Source organism: Phascolarctos cinereus, unplaced genomic scaffold, assembly GCF_003287225.1.
Source record: "Phascolarctos cinereus isolate Bilbo 61053 unplaced genomic scaffold, phaCin_HiC Scaffold_5;HRSCAF=322, whole genome shotgun sequence".
NCBI classification, from domain to species: domain Eukaryota; kingdom Metazoa; phylum Chordata; class Mammalia; order Diprotodontia; family Phascolarctidae; genus Phascolarctos; species Phascolarctos cinereus.
In genome coordinates this window covers 239582261-239603746 of record NW_027555958.1, presented here as the reverse complement: position 1 = coordinate 239603746, position 21486 = coordinate 239582261, and the positions used below count along the sequence as shown (strand labels likewise).

Below are 21486 nucleotides of genomic sequence, written 5' to 3'. Positions count from 1 at the left end.
GTGCTCCCCACTTGAACCCATCACCACTCTACAAACCCTCATGCTCTCCACTAAACACTTCCCTTTCTTCAGAGATTCCGCTTTATTTTCTTCCTATCAAACTTTATTCCCCTCAGAGCCTCTTTGCAAATTCCCCTCTGTGGCTAGGTGGCACAGGAGATAGAACTCTGGGCCTGGAGGCAGGAAGACGTGTGCTCAAACCTGACCTTAGACACTTACTAGGTGTGTGACCCTGGGCAAGTCACTCAACCTGTTTGCCCGTTTCAACTGCCTCCCAATGTTGTTGTGAGCATCAAATGATATATTTGCACAGTGCCTGACACAGCAGGCACCTAATAAATGCTTGCTCCTTTCTCTAACCCCGCCTTGCTCCTTCCTGATCCCCGTTCTCCCCCAGACACCTCCCCAAAGCCAGGGTTGGCCCCACAGTGGTGTGTGGAGGGGGTGGCACCAAAAAGCCCAAGTGACCCCAAACATCATGTCCATCATCATGTCCTGGTGCCCTGGATGCCTGTCACTAGCCATCCTTTTGTGTTAAAATTTGTGCTACCTGGAAGGGGGTGGGGAGGCCACAGATCAGTCTATCCATTTAGCTAATAACAAGCCGAACTCATTATCGAGGGATGAGGTACAGCGTCACTAAATTTGTTTTTTGCGGGGAGAGGGGAGGAAAGGATAAGGACTGTTCCTTTCCCACCTTCCCCCAGAGAGAGGATTAGTAGGCAGGGGATAGTGTAGTATTAGACACAGCTGCTTAGCAGGGTGAGGAGCCTGGGGTGACCTTAGCTGGCCGGTTGGACTTCTCTTCTGGCTGGGGACAGGCCTGTACCCTCCCCTTCTCGGTGGTTCCAGGACTACTCTACACTCAACCTTAGCCTCCAAGACAAAGCAAGAACTGAATGGGCTCACTCCTCCTCTAGCTGGGCCAGCCCCGAGGAGTGCTCTGGAGCTTGGGTAAGGACAGGCTCTTGAACACAGGTGGATGGCTAAGACAAGACCTCAGATCTGCCGGCATGGCCCCCACACCTCGGGATGATTGGGCGATTGGATGACAACTCAACCAAGCTGGGCTTTCTAGGGGTAGTATAGGAGGCAGTAGGGATAGAATGGAGATACTGTGGTATGAGCACGTCATGGGCCTAGGACTCGGGAGACCTGTATGCTAGTCCTCATCCTGGCTTTCCTCACTGTGGCCTTGACACATATTAGGTGCTTAACAAACACTGAAGGCAATGTTGTTAGAGGAATGCCTATCAATTGATCCAAGGATTAATCCTTGGTCTACCACTGATTAGCTGTCCCATTGGATAAGTCTAATCTTCTGGGCCTCATGTAAAGGTCCCTTCCAGTCCTGAAAAAGAGGCAGTGGGGCAGAAGGCTCCTGGTGGAAGTCCAGCCCTGGCCACACCTCTGCTCCCTGAATCATATTATCTCATCAGCCATCAAGACCAACCCCTCATTGTACAGCTGAGGCCCACAGAGGCTGTGACCTCACCTCACCTGAGGTAGGATTAGAACTCAGTTCTTCTTGACTCTAAGTTCAGCACTCTATCCACATGGTGATAGTATGATGAATGCAAGGCTTGAGAAACCTTTTATGCTAAAGGAAAAACTAAAGAAACAGTACAGGTGTAAGAGTTTATTTCCATGGGGATTGACAGACGTTGTGGGATCAAGGCCATGCAAACTTGGCCACTTACTTTCAAACAACTATTGGTAGAAAGGGAAATTCAGAGGGACCATCCCAAAACGCGAAAAACCAGCTCATTCCATCCAACGCCAGGCTGTTTCCGAAGATCCTGGAAGCAGTCAGGCCCAAGCTGGGCTGTCAGGAATTGATAACAGGAACTGAAGGGCAGGTCCGTGGTCCTCTTTACATCACACTGTCCCCTCCCTGTCAGTGAGAAGCAGGCCTTGACAAGGCACGACCTTCGAAACGGTGCAGGTACTCATGTTCTGAGGATGGAAAAAGTCACTGGGTCCCTCTTCCCCCTGTTCTCCCCATGCTCCACTGCAAATGAGATGCCTGGCTGACTCTGTGGGCAGCTACGGCTGCTGCTGGACAGTCACCTCATGGCCTCCTGCCCCACCGTGCCTTCAGACTTAACCTGAAACAAGTTTATTGGTACCGGCCCAGTGTGCACATTAAGTCAATATTCAGAGAAGCTTCTGGGCTTAGCCTCCTTCACAGCTGACTCGAGTGTTTCCAAGGCTCTTAATGCACATGGAATTAACCTGGAGCTCACACACACACACACACACACACACACACACACACACACACACACACACACACACACACACACACACACACACACACACACACACACCACACACACACACACACACCCCTTAACTCCTTCACTCTCCTGGATTTAGAAGCAAATGTCAAAGCCAGAGTGAGCCTTTCTCTTCAGATGATTCACTAATGTGCTCACAGACAGTTCTCTCTCCCCTTCCCCCCCAGAGAAGCTAGGTAGTATAGTGGATAACAGAGCTGGACCTGGAGTCAGGAAGACCTGAGTTCAAATCCAGCTTCAGACATTTATTGTGTGACTCTGGCCAAGTCACTCGACCTCAGTTTCCTCAACTGTGAAAGGGGGATGACAGCCCCTACCTTGCAGGGTTGTTATACAGATCAAATGACCTATTTGTGAAGCACTCTGCACAGTACCTGGCACATAGCAGGCGCTCACTAAATGTTTATTCCATTTCTCCAGGGAGCCACGCACCCCTTCCTAGCTTCACCCTAACCCAAGGGCCACCCTGACTCAAATCCACATCTTCCTTGGGTTCCCCACCCAGCAGTGTGACCATGTTCAGGAATTTTGTACAAATGAAGCCCAGAAATGTCATGAAGCACACCCAAATGCCGTCTGGACTGCTCCTGCGTGCTGACAAGCTCAGTGATGGGGAATCCAGGAACACTGAAGGATCCCAGACCTGCCCTCTTCCCTAATTCAATGCCAGATGAGCAGGACAATGTTTTAGAAATGTCAGCAATAGTAAACATTAAATACTCATACCACTGCCTGGCATTTTCCTTTCGTGGCCACTTAAGAAATAATTCTAGGAAGCTGGAGGTACAAGGATGTAGAAGAAAACACTTCCATTAAATGGGGTCTCTACTCTCCCCTCCTCTACGCCCCCGGATCAGATGGCCCTACCCAGAAATCCACTTTCTGTTCTCAGTACTGATACTTTTCCAACCTATTGTACTCCTCAGGACTGCTGAGCCCGGAAAAGATCCTGTTTTTCAGTGACAAGGGCTCAGATAGGGTAGGTATGAACTGGAAAAATTAAGCCGAATTCTCACATACCCCCTAAGCAGACTCCATTCAGCAAACAGTAAGTGCCTAATGTGTAATCAGCACTGGCAAAGATGGAAAAACCCCCAGTGAGCCTGCTAATAGCTCATACCAAAGGGAATGTGGGCTAAAGGGCTTGAGCCTGTGAGGGGAAAGGGGAAGATTTGGCCCAGGAAGGTTTTGACTCAGCAAAGAGCTCCAGCGCCTGCCACATCTGCTCCTCCCTCAGGGGCCATCAGCACCTGGCTAGAACTGCAGATGATTGGCCTGATATGAACGCTCAGCCCCGGCAAGGAAAGAGATGGGGATCACTCTGCTCTACTTAGCTCAGGCATCCGGCCTGCTCGTAGGAGACCCAAAGGTGAGATGTGAGGCCGTGGCCTCTGCACCATAGCCTGCTTTGAGCACAGAAACGCTCACTCCAGGACTGTTATTAATCATGGGTCGAGTGCTGAGAATGCCTTAAAGGAGTCACTGTTTTCTCTGGTGATCCTAATGGAGCGTCCTGGACGTCGGCATACAACTAGAACTAGGACACCCTATTTATTGTACTGGGGCAGTGCTTATGTCCCAGGATCCCACATTTAGAGTTAATAAGGACCCTGGAAAGCTATCCCATCCCTCTCCCCCCTTATTTTCCAGATACAGAAACTGAGGTGCAGAAAAGTGATTTGCCCAGCATCACACAGGGAGTCAAGGTGGCAGAGACAGGATTCAAATCCAGGCCTCTTGACTCCAAATCTAGTGCTCATTCCAGAGCATGTGGCCTATGGAGAGATGAAAAAGAATGCAATTTACAAGAGCAGTTTCCCTTGCTCTACCATTATCTTACTGTCCCCACCCTACAACAAATGGATCCGTAGCAAGGAAGAAATTTTAGCTGCGCTCTTAGAAAAGGGAGCTAGTTATTATGCTACCCCGACGGACCCCCTGAGATATCCTCTCTAGGCGTGGTTATCAGAGACCTAGAAAGTTCCATTCAACAAGCATTTACATACAGCACCCAATTAATGAGCCCTAGGATTCTGGATCAGGTCTCCTTACAAGAGCAAGAACAGTGCCCAAGAGGGCAGAGGACCAAGGATCATGGCTGATGGAATGCTGCACGTGGCCCGCCGACGGGGACCCCTCTGGCCAATAACAAGGAGCTTGGATGCTACATTGTACTGAGGTCCCTTAAATGGGGCTACAAGGGAACACAGTGTTGTTCACTGGATCTTGTCCTATGCTCACATAAGACCATGTGTGAGCAGCCACACTGGGGGTGAGGAATGTGCAAAGACTCTGCCTGCCCCAGGTAACGTGTGCCTCTATCTCTTCTGCTGTAAGGCTTTCTAACACCCCACCACAGCATTCACAAAATCTGACATGTCAGTTTGTTGGTGATGTTTGGGTCTGGGGAAATTTGGGGGAAGCAGCTTGCTGCAGCTCTGGACAAGGGCAGGATGTCAATGCCTTCCGAGCCCCCAGAGGGATACCACTTAGTGTGCCAGCTGAAGGGCTGACTCATGGCTACTTCAGAAATTTCTCCATGCTTTCTTGCAAGATTTACCCCCAAACAATCACATCTGCCTCCACACTGATGAGGTCTGGCCCCTGTCATTTTGCAGTCCAATTCTGGCTGGGGCAGCTAGAGGGTACAGTGGATGGAACACCAGGCCTGGTCTGAATTAAAATCCAGCCTCAGATGCTTACTAGCTATGTGACCCTGGGCAAGTCACTTCACCCTTATTTGCCTCAGTTCCTCATCTGTAAAATGGGGACACACTGGAGAAAGAAATGGCAAACTATGCCAGTATTTTTGCCAAGAAAACAGCATGGACAAAGTCTGTGGGGTCACAGAGTTGGACACAACTGAATGAATGAACAAACACCACCAACCCCATTGCTAATGGCCAGGAAACACTCTACAAAAATACAAATATCCTGACAGACACCTGGACTCCAAATCTGCTACTCGGCACATTTAGAAAGACCACATTTGATCAAGCGTATTTAATCACCCAGGTAATCAAATACCAGTCCTCCGTAAGACCCTTCTATATAGGACATTTTCATATTCGGAAAGCCAGGACATGAAATAGAAAGAGCCCCCTTACCTAAGAGAACAAGCCTTAGATCTGCCACTTACTGTATGTGATAGGCAAGACAATTTTGCTGAGCCTCAGTTTCCTTGTCTGTAAAAAGGGAATAAAAAATTCTGCCCACCTTAGTGCTATTGAGAGCCTCAAAAGATACATAAAGTGCTCTGGGAACTATAATACACTACACAAGCTTTATTAATCAACGGAGTTAAGTGACATGAGTACTTAGTAGAACAGGCCATCCCCCCACTCTCAGCTGTTATGAGGAAAATGTTCTCTAAACTTTTAAAGGCTATATAAGTTTTTGTCTTGTTTTGTTTTTGCTTTTTGCTAAGGCATTCAGGGTTAAGTGACTTGCCCAGGGTCACACAGCTAGTTAAGAGTCAAGTATCTGAGGCCGCATTTGAACTCAGGTCCTCTCGACTCCAGTGCCAGAGCTCTATCCATTGCGCCACCTAGCTATTGCTATTATTATTATTATTACTGTTTATTGTGTTTACAAAGCCAAGCAGAGCAGAGGTTTGCTCATCTGTTCTCTGCCTGAGTTTTGGACAACAGGGGAAATCTGCTGCCACCCTGGCTATGGTGTGATGGAAGAAACCTCTGAGCCCTTACTAATAATACTTTTCACTTTATTTGCAATCACTCTGATGTTTCCAGAAACTGCTCCAAAACCCCTCGTCCCACTCTACCCAGCAGTCCTAGAACTTCTTAATTCAGAACCAGTATGGAGTAAGGACTTTTTCAAACTGCACCAAAACTCCACTCCCCCTTCCTGGACACTTCACCTCCTTGTCTGCACAACAGAAGGATGAGTAATAATCACCAGAAGGCAAACATCCAAATGCCATGGTGTCATACAGTCAGTTATCTTACAAGGCAGCCCAGTGATCAGGCCCTCACTTAGGCTGGGCGGAGATGGTGTGTTTATTATTGTAGTCAAACTATTCTGATTTAATCAATGGAGAAGCTTGATGCTGCTGAGATTCGGCGGAAAAGCAGACTTGATCCCCGGAAAAGCTGACCCTGCAAAGAAAGAACAGTGTGATAGTCAGAAAAGGGAAACCTTACTTCCTCTCTCAATTGAATCCCAGCTTCAGCTTTGGGGTGGGTATTAAAAAACTCAATAAATAAACACAACCTATCAAAGGACCAGAGTTTTAATGCTGGGAAGAACTTTAGATACCATTTAGTCCAACCTGGTCATTCTGCGGATGGGCACAGAAAGAAGTGATTTTCTCAAGGTCGTTCAGCTAGTCTCCTAAGGGCCAGTCCCAGGGCTTTTTCCACCATAGGGTACTATTTCCTGGTGCCTTTTAACCAGGTCCTATATAGATCTGGTGAAGGGCAAAGACACTGAGAATACAGGGAGTCAGACCACAAATGCCCAGAAAGGAGGGTCCATCCATCTACATCTAGTTTATGTTGTTATCAAGTTACAGGTTTTAAAAGTTTTATTTGATGATGACAATGTGGGGCCACAGGGCTTTGTGAAGGGCTACTGAGACCAGGTTCCCAAGAGGAAAAGAATTTTTTTGGTACCAGCAGCCAGGTGATCTGGAACCATGCCCAAGGGAGTTTGTGTTTCATTCAGAATTGGCCAGTATCACCAGAGAAAATTAGCATCTTCTGCAGACTCTCCTGTAGTGGAACTATAATTGGGATTGTTCTCTGAAATGGTTTCATTCTGCTTAACCTACCCTTAGGATATAGCTGCTGATTGATCCTCAAGTTAAAGTTACTGCTCCATTTTACAGTGAAGCAAACAGAGACATAGAAAATGAAAGTGAACTATTCCAAGGTCAGAGTCAGAACATATCCAAGAACAGAATTTAGGTCTGTAGGCTCACCACTGTACTGGGCCTCTCAGGGACAAGATGTCTTTGGCCAGTAAATACATAGCTAGGCAGAGAATATAAAAATACAAGGATGGCCAGATGAATCAGATCAATGCTTCATCTTCATCGCTATATACAGTGAGATGGGCACAAAAGGACTGCTGAAGGATGACATGGATGATCTGCTTGATCACCATGAAATATTAAGACTGAGCCCTTACTATAGAAAAGGGGCCTGGGACTGAGCATGGGGCGGAGCCAAGATGGCGAAGCAAAAGCAGTGACTTGCTTAAGCTCTCCCCCAAACCCCTCCAAATACTCATAAAAAATGGCTCTAAACAAATTCTGAAGCAGCAGAACCCACAAAATGACAGAGTGAAACAAATTTCCAGCCCAAGACAACCTGAATGATTGATCAGATAGGTGTATGATGCCGGGCTGGGACCACAGCGCAGTGCGGCATGGGTGCACAGCAGGCCGCAGTGAACCTAGAGCAGGCCTCAGAGGCCTGAATCATGGGCAGCTGTGGAGGTTTCCAGACTCCTCAATCCACTAATGCCAAAGACAATTTAGAAGGTCAGTGGGAAAAGTCTATTTCCGTTGGTGCTGAGAAAGGAAGGCGGAGTCTCAGCTCCATTCCCCAAGAGCATGGCCCTGGGGGGGGCAGCTGCTTCCCGAGCTTCGCCCACAGACTGAGGGGGAATCCAGTGGCTGATCAGAGAGGGACTGCAGGGATCTCTTTGCCAGTGCTGAGGCAGGAATCTCTTGCTTTGCCCGTGTTTGGATCTGGGTCACAGTTCTGGGCGGCAGTGCTGGGGTGAGGAGGAACGCTGGCGTGGTGGAGCTTGTAGTGGCTGTGGAGAGGAAGGAACCCCTCCTCACAGTTACAGGACAGAAAGGAATACTTGTGGTCACAGGCCAGGAAAGGTCTCAACAGGCCTCCCCCTTTATCATACCACCTTGGAAGAACTAAAAATTTACAGGTCCCTACAAGTATCTCTGAAAACAGCTGTACAAACCCCTGAAGCTTGGGACAGTACACTCTCCACATTGGAAGCAGACTCTTACCTTAACAAAGAGTTTAAAACTCAAGTAATTGGCCGGGATCATGAGCAAGCAGCGCAAAAAGAGTCAGACTATATTATCTTACTTTGGTGAAAAAGAAGATCAAAATATACAACCAGAAGAAGACAACAAAGTCAAAGCTCCTACATCCAAAGCCTCCAAGAAAAATATGAATCAGTCCCAGGCCTTGGAAGAGCTCAAAAGGGATTTTGAGAAGCAAGTAAGGGAAGTAGAGGAAAAACTGGGAAGAGAAATGAGAGTGATGCAAGAAAATCATGAAAAACAAGTCAACAGCTTGCTAAAGGAGACCCAAAAAAATACTGAAGAAAATAACACCTTAAAAAATAGCCTAACCCAAATGGCAAAAGAGGTCCAAAAAGCCAATGAGGAGAAAAATGCCCTAAAAAGAAAAATTGGCCAAATGGAAAAGGAAGTCCAAAAGATTACTGAAGAAAATACTTCCTTAAAAATTAGAATAGAGCAATTGGAAGACAGTGACTTTATGAGAAATCAAGACACTGTAAAACAAATCCAAAAGAATGAAAAATTAGAAAACAATGTGAAATATCTCATTGGAAAAACAACTGACCTGGAAAATAGATCCAGGAGAGAGAATTTAAAAATTATTGGACTATCTGAAAGCCATGATAAAAAAAGAGCCTAGACATCATCTTTCAAGAAATTATCAAGGAAAACTGCCCTGATATAGTAGAACCAGAGGGCAAAATAGAAATTGAAAGAATCCACAGATCTCCTCCTGAAAGAGATCCCCAAAGGAAAACTCCTAGGAATATTGTAGCCAAATTCCAGAGTTCCCAGGTCAAGGAGAAAATATTACAAGCTGCCAGAAGGAAAATTCAAGTACTGTGGAAACACAATCAGGATAACACAAGATTTAGCAGCTTCTACATTAAAGGACCGCAGGGCATGGAATATAATATTCCGGAGGGCAAAGGAGATAGGATTACAACCAAGAATCACCTACCCAGCAAAACTGAGTATAATCCTTCAGGGGAAAAAATGGTCATTCAGTGAAATAGAGGACTTTCAAGCATTCCTGATGAAAAGACCAGAGCTAAACAGAAAATTTGACTTTCAAATACAGGACTCAGTGGAACATGAAGAGGTAAACAGGAAAGAGAAATCATAAGAGACTTATTAAGATTGAACTGTTTACATTCCTGCATGGAAAGATGATATTTGTAACTCATGAACTTTGTCAGTATTAGGGTAGTTGAAGGAAAAAAATTTATGTATGTATATATAGATAGATAGAGGGCACAGGGTGAGTTGAAGATTAAGGGGTCATATCTGGAGAATAAAATTAAGGGATGAGAGAGGATGATACTCGGAGAAGAAAGGGAGAGGTAGAATGGGGTAAATTATCTCACAAAAAAAAACAGAAAAGAAAAGTCTCTCACAGTGGAGGGGAAACAGGGGAAGGTGAGAGGGAATGAGGGAATCTTATTCTCATAGGATTTGGCTTAAGGAGAGAATAACATACACATTCAATTGGGTATGGAAATCTGTCTTACCCTACAGGAAAATAGGGGAGAAGGGGACAAGAGAGCAGGGGGATGATAGAGAGGAGGGCAGATTGGGAAGAGGGTAATCAGAAGCAAATACTTCTGAGGAGGGAAAGGGTCAAAAGAAAGAACAGAATAAATGGGAGGGCAGGATAGGATTAAGGGAAACAGAGTTAGTTTTTCACAACATGTCTACTAAGAAGTGTTTTGCATAACTGCACATGTACAACCTATATTGAGTTGCTTGCCTTTTCAATGAGGGTGGGGGGGAGGGAGGAAGGGAGAAAATTTGGAACTCAAAGTTTTAAAAACACATGTTTTAAAAAAATGTTTTCACATGCAACTGGGAAATAAGAAATACAGGAAATGGGGTACAGAAGTCTATCCTGCTCTACAGGAAAATAGAAGGGGAAGGGGATAAGAGAAGGAGGGGGGAGAGATAGAAGAGAAGGCAGACAGGGGAAGGGTATTCAGAATGCATGCCATCTTGGGGTGGGGGAGGGGTGAGAAATTTGGAACTCAAAAACTTGTGGAAGTGAATATTGAAAACTAAATAAATTTATATTTTTTTAAAAAAAATTAGGATAGAGCAATTGGAAGATAGTGACTTTATGAGAAATCAAGACACTGTAAAACAAATCCAAAAGAATGAAAAATTAGAAAACGATGTGAAATATCTCATTGGAAAAACAACTGAGCTGGAAAATAGATCCAGGAGAGAGAATTTAAAAATTATTGGACTAGCTGAAAGCCATGATCAAAAAAGAGCCTAGACATCATCTTTCAAGAAATTATCAAGGAAAACTGCCCTGATATAGTAGAACCAGAGGGCAAAATAGAAATTGAAAGAATCCACAGATCTCCCCCTGAAAGAGATCCCCAAAGGAAAACTCCTAGGAATATTGTAGCCAAATTCCAGAGTTCCCAGGTCAAGGAGAAAATATTACAAGCTGCCAGAAGGAAACAATTCAAGCACTGTGGAAACACAATCAGGATAACACAAGATTTAGCAGCTTCTACATCAAAGGACCGCAGGGCATGGAATATAACATTCTGGAGGGCAAAGGATGATAGGATTACAACCAAGAATCATCTACCCAGCAAAACTGAGTATAATCCTTCAGGGGAAAAAATGGTCATTCAGTGAAATAGAGGACTTTCAAGCATTCCTGATGAAAAGACCAGAGCTGAAATAGAAAATTTGACTTTCATATACAGGACTCCAGTGGAACATGAAGAGGTAAACCAGAAAGAGAAACCACAAGAGACTTATTAAGATTGAACTGTTTACATTCCTGCATGGAAAGATGATATTTATAACTCATGAGACCTTTGTCAGTATTAGGATAGTTGGAGGAAAAAAATTATATGTACGTATATGTAGATAGATAGATAGAGGGCACAGGGTGAGCTGAAGATTAAGGGGTCATATCTGGAGAATAAAATTAGGGATGAGGGAGGATTATACTCGGAGAAGAAGAAAGGGAGAGGTAGAATGGGGTAAATTATCTCACAAAAAAAAACCCAGAAAAGTCTCTTACAGTGGAGGGGAAACGGGGGAAGGTGAGAGGGAATGAGTGAATCTTATTCTCGTAGGATTTGGCTTAAGGAGGGAATAACATACACATTCAATTGGGTATGGAAATTTGTCTTACCCTACAATAAAATAGGGGGTGAAGGGGACAAGAGAACAGAGGGATGATAGAGAGGAGGGCAGATTGGAAAAGGGTATAATCAGAAGTATATACTTCTGAGGAGGAACAGGGTCAAAAGAAAGAATAGAATAAATGGGAGGACAGGATAGGATTAAGGGAAATAGACTTAGTTTCTCACAACATGTCTACTATGGAAGTGTTTTGCATAACTGCACATGTAGAACCTATATTGAGTTGCTTGCCTTTTCAATGAGGGTGGGTGGGGAGGGAGAAGAAAATTTGAAGCCTAAAGTTTTAAAAACATATGTTTAAAAAAAATATTTTCACATGCTACTGGGAAATAAGAAATATGGGAAATGGGGTACAGAAGTCTATCCTGCCCTACAGGAAAATAGAAGGGGAAGGGATAAGAGAAGGGAGGAGAGAAAGAAAAGAGGACAGACTAGGGGAAGGGATATTCAGAATGCATGCCATCTTGGGGTGGGGGGAGGGGTGAGACAGAGTGAAAATTTGGAACTCAAAAACTTGTGGAAGTGAATGTTGAAAACTACAAATAAATAAATTTATATTTTTAAAAAAGGGCCTGGAAGCTATTTCCTGTATTAACATAGTAATGGTATCAGACAAGCCTCAGAACCATAACACAGCTCCTAATCAAGTAGCCCACATAGGACCTAGAGGCCTAGTAAAGGGAGTGATTCCCTACAAAAGAGATGGGGGTGGGGAACTTTTTTCACCTAACTCCTTTACAGATATGAGGATCTGTGAGTGTGGAACACTGCCTAAAATATCAGCTTTTTTTCAGTGTGTTGATTGGTTTCACTGATTTTCTTCTTTTCCTTTTAAAAAATCTTTATTATCTGGGATGGCTTTCTGGGAGGAAGATAAACAAGGATACTGGGGGAAATTTAAATAATATAAAACCCAAAGTTATCAATAAAATTTTATTTTTTATAACTGGAAAAAAAAAAGAGACTTTACTATCTCTGATTTGCCTCAATAACCCATTAAGTTATTGTTCACTGTTCACCTGATTCATATTATTCACAAACTTCCAGACTTTGATTAAATCACCTCTGTTTTTCTACATTGAAGGCTATTACTTTTTAAAGTCTGCTCTCATAGAAAAAGAACTTGGTAATGACAAAAGGCATCAATAAAACATTTAAAAAGAGAGAAACCAGGGAGGTCATTTTCCCCAAATACCTGCATACTCAGATATCTCCAACAATGAATCCAGGACTTGAACACAGGGGAATAGGGAGGAAGGCCCACCAGCAACCTGCCCAGAAGGAAGATCAAAGGGTCAGAACCAAAAGAAGGCAAAAAGAGGATTGGTGGGCACGGCCTGAATAAAGCTAAATGAATGGGAATGCCCCGGGAGAGGAGCTCTAGTTCAGTCAAACAGGCATTAAGTGATCAAAGAACATTTCTACCTGCTTTTCATATCTGGGGTGGGGGAAGGAAGGGAGAAAGTGGGAAAGCTATGAAGCCAACCAGAACTATCTTTAATCAGTGGATAAGGGTGGATGTGGTCTTTCGGCTTAGAAAATCAGAGAAGGAGAACCCTTCCAGGACTTCCCAAGTCCCATCTGTTGGGCCACAGAGACCTTCAGGCTCTCAAAGCCCAGCTCCAAGGAAATATGAGTAAGAACTCTTCACACATACATACCCACAGTTATTGACAGCCATGAGGTCACCCACCAAGAGGAAAGGGTAGGTCAGCATGCTCACTGCAATCTGAAATCCAGAAAAACCAAAATTCTCCTCAGCATATCCCTACTGATATCAATTGTACTGACAACTACCCTGAGTCTCACCTCCACCCACATCCCAAGTCCCCATATGGAGTGGTGCGCCAAGCCTCACCCTAGCTGGCTGCATACGTACCCCCATTACAAACTTGGTGTAACTCCGAACTGCCAAGGCTTGGCTGAACTGAAAGGCAAGAAAAGAGGAGAAACCCAAGTTTCGTATAGGTCTCTGGCTTTCATCTGTCCTGGCCACCTCCTACCTAAAACTGTGGCATTCTTTCCCTTCAAAAAATGTCCCGGAAGCAGTTTTAGTTAATCCTCATCAATGCTCCTGAAATGTCAAATTTTCTTTGACTTTCAGCAGAGTTCTTCCTAGGGCCTTAAAATTGGCCTCCTTTACTTTATGTTGGGACCAAGACAAGATACAGGGAGAAAAGTATAGAATAAATTTGGCAGAATAAAATTTTAAAATGCACATAAGGTAGACTTGCTAGAATTATGGAGGGAGGGTAAAGGAATCAAGGGTCAACATATGTGTGATAACTTTCAAACACCCACTGAAGGTCTTCTTTGAAGCAAAGGAATAAGAAGTTACCCATTTAAGGATCTGGACTTCAACACCTACTGCTATTCTTCATAAAAAACAATTGCTCACCAAGATCCCTTTGGCTAAACAGCTCCTAAAATTCACCAAAGGATTTGCCCTGTGCGTGCAGGTTTTATTGCCTATTCTTCTTCAAAATTTGCTCAATGTTTAAATGTATGTCCTTGGTGCATCTTAGATTTCAGGCCACAAAGTGCTAATTAATACATGCTTTGGATTATTATGCTGATTCCATACATGACCCAGTTTAGTGGCCTAACTGCAAGTGCTGTAGCTTGGATTCCTATCTCTCCTCCTCTTCCTCTCACTCCTTTCTCCCCATCACATACACATTTTCAACCAAAAACTAGAGGAAATTAGAAATGACAAATATTTACTGCATATCAGACAGAGCATGAAGCATTTAGTATTGCCTCAGTGATGGACCAGATCGCCCACCTTAGTAGACCTGATCAATGAAGTCTCTATGGAACAACTTGTCCTGTCTAAAATTCAAGGTCCAGCAACTTCCATCCACAAAATTAGGGTGGTAGTCTTTTCCTATAGTGTCTCTGGCTACCAAGAAACCCCAACTCATCCCACTTCTCCCAAGTCTATTTGACTGGAAAGGAAATCAAACCCCTCCTTTCTCAAGATTCTCCTTCAGAAAAGACCTTTTTAAAAGGTATAATAAAACCCTTTCACATAAATGAACCAATCTGCCAAACAGCATTAAGCAGGCCAAGTTCTAAAAAGATTTTTTTTAAGAAAGACATTTAGACATGGAACATCATGTCAATTTAAGGAGAGGGGCAAAGGGAAGTCTCACAAGACAACATGTTCTTTAAACATCAGACTTTGAGTTAATCATGGAAAACTTTTTTTTTTTGAAACACAACAATCACAGACTCATAAAATCCCAGAGCTGGAAGTTACCTTAAGAGGCTCTCTGATCCAGGATGCTATTTTAAGATAATCCACTTTCTAAAGGCTGCCTAGATGTATAGGAGTCAAGCCTTTTTGTAAAAACAGGTATTTCAGATCTTTGAGAAATTAAGAGAAACCTAACACTTAAGGCAGCTGAAATGTATGTTCTTCGTTCAAATTGAAAAGCTTCTCCCAGGCCTAACATTTATTTGCAAAATCCAGACTCATAGAAGCTCCATGCAGAATCTCTGATCCCTTAAGAAATAGGTTTCTGCTTCTGAAATGTTTCCTTCATACATGAAGGCAGATGAGTCCCTGTTCTACTTCTCTGGGAACTAGCCCTTCCTTAATCCTAATCAGAGTGACTCACACTGTCGTCCACCAGGTAGGCATTGATGAAATGAGCCAGGAGGTTACAGCCCCACAAGAAGACCACATCTCCCAGGAGGTGAGGTATCAAGCCCCTAAAAACAAAGTTAAGAACCAGATGTTACATTCAGGTATTATTTTATTTATTTTTGGTGAGGCAATTGGGGTTCAGCCCAGAGTCACACAGCTAGTGAGTGTTGTGTGTCTGAGGCTGGATTTGAACTCAGGTCCTCCTGACTCCAAGGCCGAATCTCTATCCACAGCGCCACCTGGCTGCCCCTAGATGTTACATTCTCTACTCAAGTTATGAGTCCCAACATTGAAGCAATATTCACTGAGTCCCAAGGGGCAAGGACGGCAGGAGAATGCCCGGATCTTGGCAGTGTGATGTAGTGGAAGAGAACAAAACCTCTGGAGTCAGATGACCTGGGTTCAAACTCTGACTCTACCACTGACTAGCCATGTGACTTATTAGTAAGCGACCTAAAGGTTACTTTTGAGGGAAAACCCTGTTGGGTCTCCATTTCCTTATTTTCAAAACAAAGGAGTTGGTCTAGATCTCTAAGGTGCCTTCCAATTCTAGTCTATCATTCATGATCTTAGGTGAAAGGTAAGTAAGGGAAAAGTCTTCCTTACAGCTTTAGTACACCCAAGCTTCAGAACAAATAAGGCCCTGACTTATAGTTAAAGTAGCTAGTAACGTGACCAGGGGGCTAAGGCAAATACGGTATCTGATAAGTCCAGTGTTTCCCTATTTGTAGAAGAATGTTTGCTTCTCTTCCTGAGGTTACAAATTAGCTCACCATATCAGTTTCCTTTAAATTACACACGATATGTACTCTTCTCAAAATTGAGGTTTTGCACACTTCTAAGACTGTATTGACCTGAACAGTTTCTCACGGGCAGTTTAATCTAGAATATTATATGAATGTACATTTTTCAATTCAAATGAAACAAGTTCCTCAAATATCTCCCCCTTCCAGAATGTTCTGCCTTTGATATCTTACAAATCTCAAGAATGCCCTGCAAGGTGGGCTGAATTTTTTTAAAACCTTATTTAATATTTTATCTTTTCCCAATTACTTTAAAAAATGATTTTAACATTCTTCTTTTTTTCCAAATTTTGAGATCCAAATTTTCTCCCATTGAGAAGGCAAGCAATTTGACATAGGTTATACATGTGCAATCATGCAAAACACATTTCCATGTAAGTCATTCTGTGAAAGAAAACACAGACAAAAAACCAAAAAACAAAAAACCCAAGAAAAATAAAGAAAGTAAAGAAAAAGTATCTTTGATACGCTTTCAGGCTCTACCAGCTCTTTCTCTGGAGATGGACAGCACCTTTCATCAGAAGGCCTATAAAATTGTCTTGGATCACTGTATTGTTGAGAAGAGCTAAGTTTTAGTAGATCATAAAATATTGGGGTTACTGTATACAACGTCCTCCTGGTTCTGCTCATTTCACTTTGCACCAGTTTATCCAACTCTCTCCATGTTTTTCTGAAAGTATCCTACTCATCATTTCTTCCTTCCTTCCTTTCTTCCTTTCTTCAAAGGCAATTGGAGTTAAGTGACTTGCCCAGGGTCACATAGCTAGTAGGTGTCAAGTGTCTGGTCTGAGACTGGATTTGAACTCGGGTCCTCCTGACTCCAGGGCTGGTGCTCTATCCACTGCACCACCTAGTTGCCCCCTGCTCATTATTTCTTAATGCAGTATTTCATCATAATCATACACAACTTGTTTAGCCATTCCCCAACTGATGACATCTCCTCAATTTCCAGTTCTTTGACACCACTAAGAGATGCTATAAATATTTTTGTACACATAAATCCTTTTCCTTTTTGTTTTTTTATCTCTTTGGGATGCAGACCTAGCAGTGGTATTGCTTGGTCAAAAGATACGCGTGGTTTTATAGCCCTTTGGCCATAGTTCCAAGTTGCTAGGAGCTGAATTTTAACCAATGCTCTTCAAGATGAATTCAGTGAGCAAACAATTTCTATGTGGGAAACCTACTTGCACACGGCCTCCAGGCATAGGACTCTTAAGGCATGACAGCTACTTAGGAGGTCCTTGCATGAAGTGTTACAAAATAACCAGCACACCAAATACAGGCATGACACAAAATGCACAGGGTCCTGCTTTGGGCCCCGTTTAGAGTTTCCTGCATCTAAGCATGTAATAACACAGCGACATTTCCAGGATGCAGGTAGCTCAGAGATAAATAACCAAATGAGCACCTCCTAAAGATGTGAAGGCAGGAGACAGAGGGTAGCACAAATAGCCCTGGGTGAGAAAGAAGAAAACCAAGATTCCAAGGCACACAACAGTCACCAACAGGGTGATCCTGGACAAACTAGTTAACCCCTCTGGGACCCATCTAAAAAACAAAAAATAGGGGCAGCTGGTGGTGCAGTGGATAGAGCACCAGCCCTGAAGTCTGGAGGACCTGAGTTCCAATCCGATCTCAGACCAAACACTTGACACTTACTAGCTGTGTAACCCTGGGCAAGTCACTTAACCCCAATTGCCTAAAAACAAACAAACAAACAAAAAACCAAAAAAAAACACCTTACAGCAAAAAAAAATGTAAATAAAATGGACCCTTCTAGTTCTATTCATTCGCTTTTGAGAAAAGGACTCATGAAAGAGCTCACGTTTGGGATACAAAGTCCTGAAAAGTTCCATTTTAATCAAAGTTTAACTGTCTGCTGCCTCAGAGGTCAATGATACAGAAGAAAGGAGAATTAAACTCACGTACACAAAGAACCCCAGCAGTCCTTCTTCTTTGAAAATCTTCCCAATGGAGCTCAGTACACTACTGTGGAGAAGACAAAATTATGCATAAGAGAGGTGGACAGAAGACAATTCTCAGTTACTGGGAAGCCCTCCAAGTAGAGAACAATACAGGCTTATTTTCTTTATTTGGGAAAACCCTAACGTTCAAAGGAACTGGGGAAAGAGGAGGGGGAAGTGAAAATCTCTCTTAGGAGACTGGGAAAGGGGTCAATTCCACAAGTCTGTGGGACCTGAATTTCCAAGACTTTTCTCCCAGCCTTATCTCTGCTTTTCCATGGCTAAACAAACTTTCAATGCAGGAGATGGCTGGTCAAACAGTAGCACTAGAAAGGACAAAGGGAATTGGAGGGGTAGAGCAGGAAGAACACTGGATTTGGAGTCAGAGGCCCTGGCTTTGAATCCCAGCTGCGTTACTGAATACCTCTGTCACTTTGGGAAAGACATTTAATCTCAGCTTCCTCATATGTAAAATGAAGGAGTTAGACCAGGGGAATCTCTAAATCCTAGATCCTATGACAAGGAACTGTATTGCATGGAAGGGGACCTTCCCAGGAGACACAGAAGCTGTGTGATGAAAGGTAAGCCAACAGCAGCAGGAGAGCACACACAAAATCATGGGCCTGGGGAATGGGGGGATGATGCTGGAGGCCGTTTAAGCCTCCTGCTGCCTCTAAGGCCTCGCAGAACAGGTAGGTCTTTCCAAGTGGTAGAAGCAGTTGTGGTGTTTGGGAAGAGCATCAGGCCCTACCAGAAAGGGAGGACCTGAGCTTTTGATGCCCAGCTTTTACAGCCAGGTTCGTGCCTGGCATGGGGCAGGGTAGCAGCTACAATAGCATCATGGGTGTAAAAGGCAAAGGAGATACAACAGCAACTTCTGAGGCCTAAAGCTATATACTATCAACTGTCCTGACCTGAGTGGAGCATATTCAAAGGCTAGCTGAGCTTGGGCAACCTAGGAAAGAGAAAGACAGTGGGAGTCAAATCCCTTGAAACACTGTGCCATTAGGTTTACCTCCCCTTTCTTCCTCCACAGGACACCCTCCCCACCTGTCACGCCTCTCTACCCTTTCCAAAAAAGGATTCCACCAGGTTATGTCAGAAATATTGGCCAGATCTTTGCCTCCTGGCCTCTCCCACCATTTCCCCTCCTTGGACAAGGACACCAAGGTCAGGTTCCCAGTGGCCAGCCCAAGACACCGCATCACGGCTTGCTTAAACATTATGCTGTCTTGAAATGGCAGCCATGCAGCAGCCTGAGTCCAGCACATATGAGTTAGAGAAAAAGAAAAGTGCTGAGGAAGAAGAGTACTGGGGAAGTTTTCTGCACCAGGGTAGAGAGTTTCTCCACAGCCAGCCTCTTTCCTACATGCAGGGCTTCAGGGAGGAGCAGAGGATACACAATCATCACTGAATAAAGACTGTGGGTGAGCAGGGATTGTGTCTCTATCACCCACATCACAGTGCCCTGTCCATAGTTTATATTCAGCAAATGTCTACTGAATGAATTCATGAATGAACGAATGAACCCAGAGCACACAGTGACCGTGATAATATAGGTTGATGAGAAAGCCAAGTTATTAGGAGTTGCCAACAAACTTTAAGACAGCCTGGAAAAAAGTGTGAGCATGAACTTTAGAGGATCTAGCCAAGACCGACCATTAGGTCCTGCTGGACCTGATGTCATCTTGGGGAGTTGGGTCAACTCCAGAGCCCAGGGAATTCGGGACCAGAGTAGCCCTCATGCTAGAGCAGAACACTGGGATTCAAAGATGTAAGGGTGCTACTTGTCTTCTCCAGTCCTCAGTAGTCCTGGAAAGGCTAGCTCAGCTGTCCTCAACCCTGACCGGGAATCTGGAAAAGCACAGACAGGCACCTGAGCAGCTTGCAGCCACCTGAGTATAGAATTCTTTTTTCTCACGTGACTGGACATAAGAGTAATATGGCTTTCAGGTTAGAGAAAGATGCAGTGTGGGTTCTGGTAGACTAGCTGCCAGCACCATTTATCTGGGCAATGGATGGAGATCTTGGGAGACCTCAGGTGAGACGGTAAAGAGATCAGACCCAGGCATTCCCACTAGAGAGCTAAACGGCAAACAGATGTTTGCGTCAAAGGATACTCAGAATCACCCACCTGTATTTGACCTCCCGCCCCACGAACTGGACCATACAGCGCATCGAGATGACTAAGGGAGGAAAACAGAACTAAATACAAGTAGTCAGGTGTACCGACGCCCATACTCACCAATGTCCTTAGCCCCAGTATATCTAATAGGGAAATTGGTATGAATCACAGGAAGGGAAGAAAGGAGAATGTAGGTGTGGAGTGTCAAGTCCAGTGGAAATGGAGTGAGAGAGTGTGGATTTGAAGCCTGCCCCTGCTACTTGCTAGCTATGTAATTTTGGGCAAGTCCCTCCTGTGGACCTTAGTTTTCTTATCTAAAAAATGATGAGCTGAGCAAGACTCCTTCTGCCCTCAATCTGGGATGCAAGGAGGGGAGGGGTGTCTACAATTCCCAACACACACCCTATCTTCTAGTCAAACTGGGACTACTTGATTCTGAACACGTCCCCCTATGCCTTCCCACTTCTTCAAACCTCAGCTCGTGCTGTTTCTCTGCAAGGCGTGCCACGTCTGATCCTCCCCACTTCATCTCCACAGGTCTAGACTCTGATCCCAATGCGTTACTTCTTCTGATCAGATTAACAGAGGACCTGAGTTCAAATTCTAGCGTTGCTCCTTACTTATCCCTGGGTGGTCTCAGGCATCTCATTTGGGGCTGGAGTAGGTGATCTTTTTTTTCTTGCTCTATACTTACATGACACACTAAGATCTCCGTGAGCAGGTAGATATTATCATGGGAACAGCCAGGATGCTCAGAAGATTTTCTATCTCAATCTAGTGTGAATCAGGGGGAGAAGATACTCTGGAAAAACCTCAATCCTGCTTTGGTGGGAAAAGCTATCACTTAAAAAGCTGGAGTTAGGTAACACATAGGTAAATGTGTGACAACTAGCCGGTTATCACAATAACCACTGGAGAAAGTGCTGGACAGACTGGGAAACCAGAAGCCAAACCAATATGGAGAAATTTCTGGTAGGAAGCAAGGGCTGGAGCAAGTGAACACCCTTTAGTTTATACTAAGAAAAAGTCAACACCAGGCAGGATGCAGGGAAAGGACCTAAAGTTTTTCAAAATGCTAAATGAATTTTCTTGTTTTCATTACTTGACATTTCTTTTTCTAGAACAGTATTTTATTAATTGTACATTGATATTCGCATGAAGGACTTTGTTGTCAAGTAAAAAAATACTATGATCCCTCCTGAGAGGGAAGAGGACAGGGATGAGGAAATTTCTCCTCACGCCTACCCTGTGCTCTTGTCAGACTGGACTGTTTTCAGTTCTGAACATACTGCAAAGTTTTCTCATATCTTTCCATTAGTTTATGTTGTACCTTTGCCCAGGCTGTTGTCACTGTCTTGTCGCAGGCTGCGGGCCCCCTCCCCCCAATCCCTCCATGTCCATTGGGTTAGTTCCGATCAGATTAACAGAGGAGCTGAGTTCACATCCTGGCTTTAC

General features: G+C 44.1%; 1 protein-coding gene across 2 annotated transcripts in view; it reads right to left on the bottom strand.

Moving 5' to 3' along the window:
* Positions 1–6007: 6007 nt before the first annotated feature.
* The window catches only part of MTCH1 (mitochondrial carrier 1), a 30058-nt gene continuing 14579 nt past the window's right edge, over positions 6008–21486 (bottom strand). Inside the window, exons 6-12 of one of the 2 annotated variants that reach the window (XM_020999578.2) lie at positions 20041–20092; positions 17872–17928; positions 15111–15204; positions 13367–13414; positions 13149–13216; positions 12683–12758; positions 6008–6418 (exon numbers count right to left, since the gene is read on the bottom strand). In XM_020999578.2, coding sequence (XP_020855237.1) covers positions 6347–6418; positions 12683–12758; positions 13149–13216; positions 13367–13414; positions 15111–15204; positions 17872–17928; positions 20041–20092 — 467 coding nt within the window. In that variant the 3' untranslated portion in view covers positions 6008–6346. Of the gene's footprint in view, positions 6419–12682; positions 12759–13148; positions 13217–13366; positions 13415–15110; positions 15205–17871; positions 17932–20040; positions 20093–21486 lie in introns of both variants that reach the window. The other variant, XM_020999577.2, reaches the window with a different exon arrangement.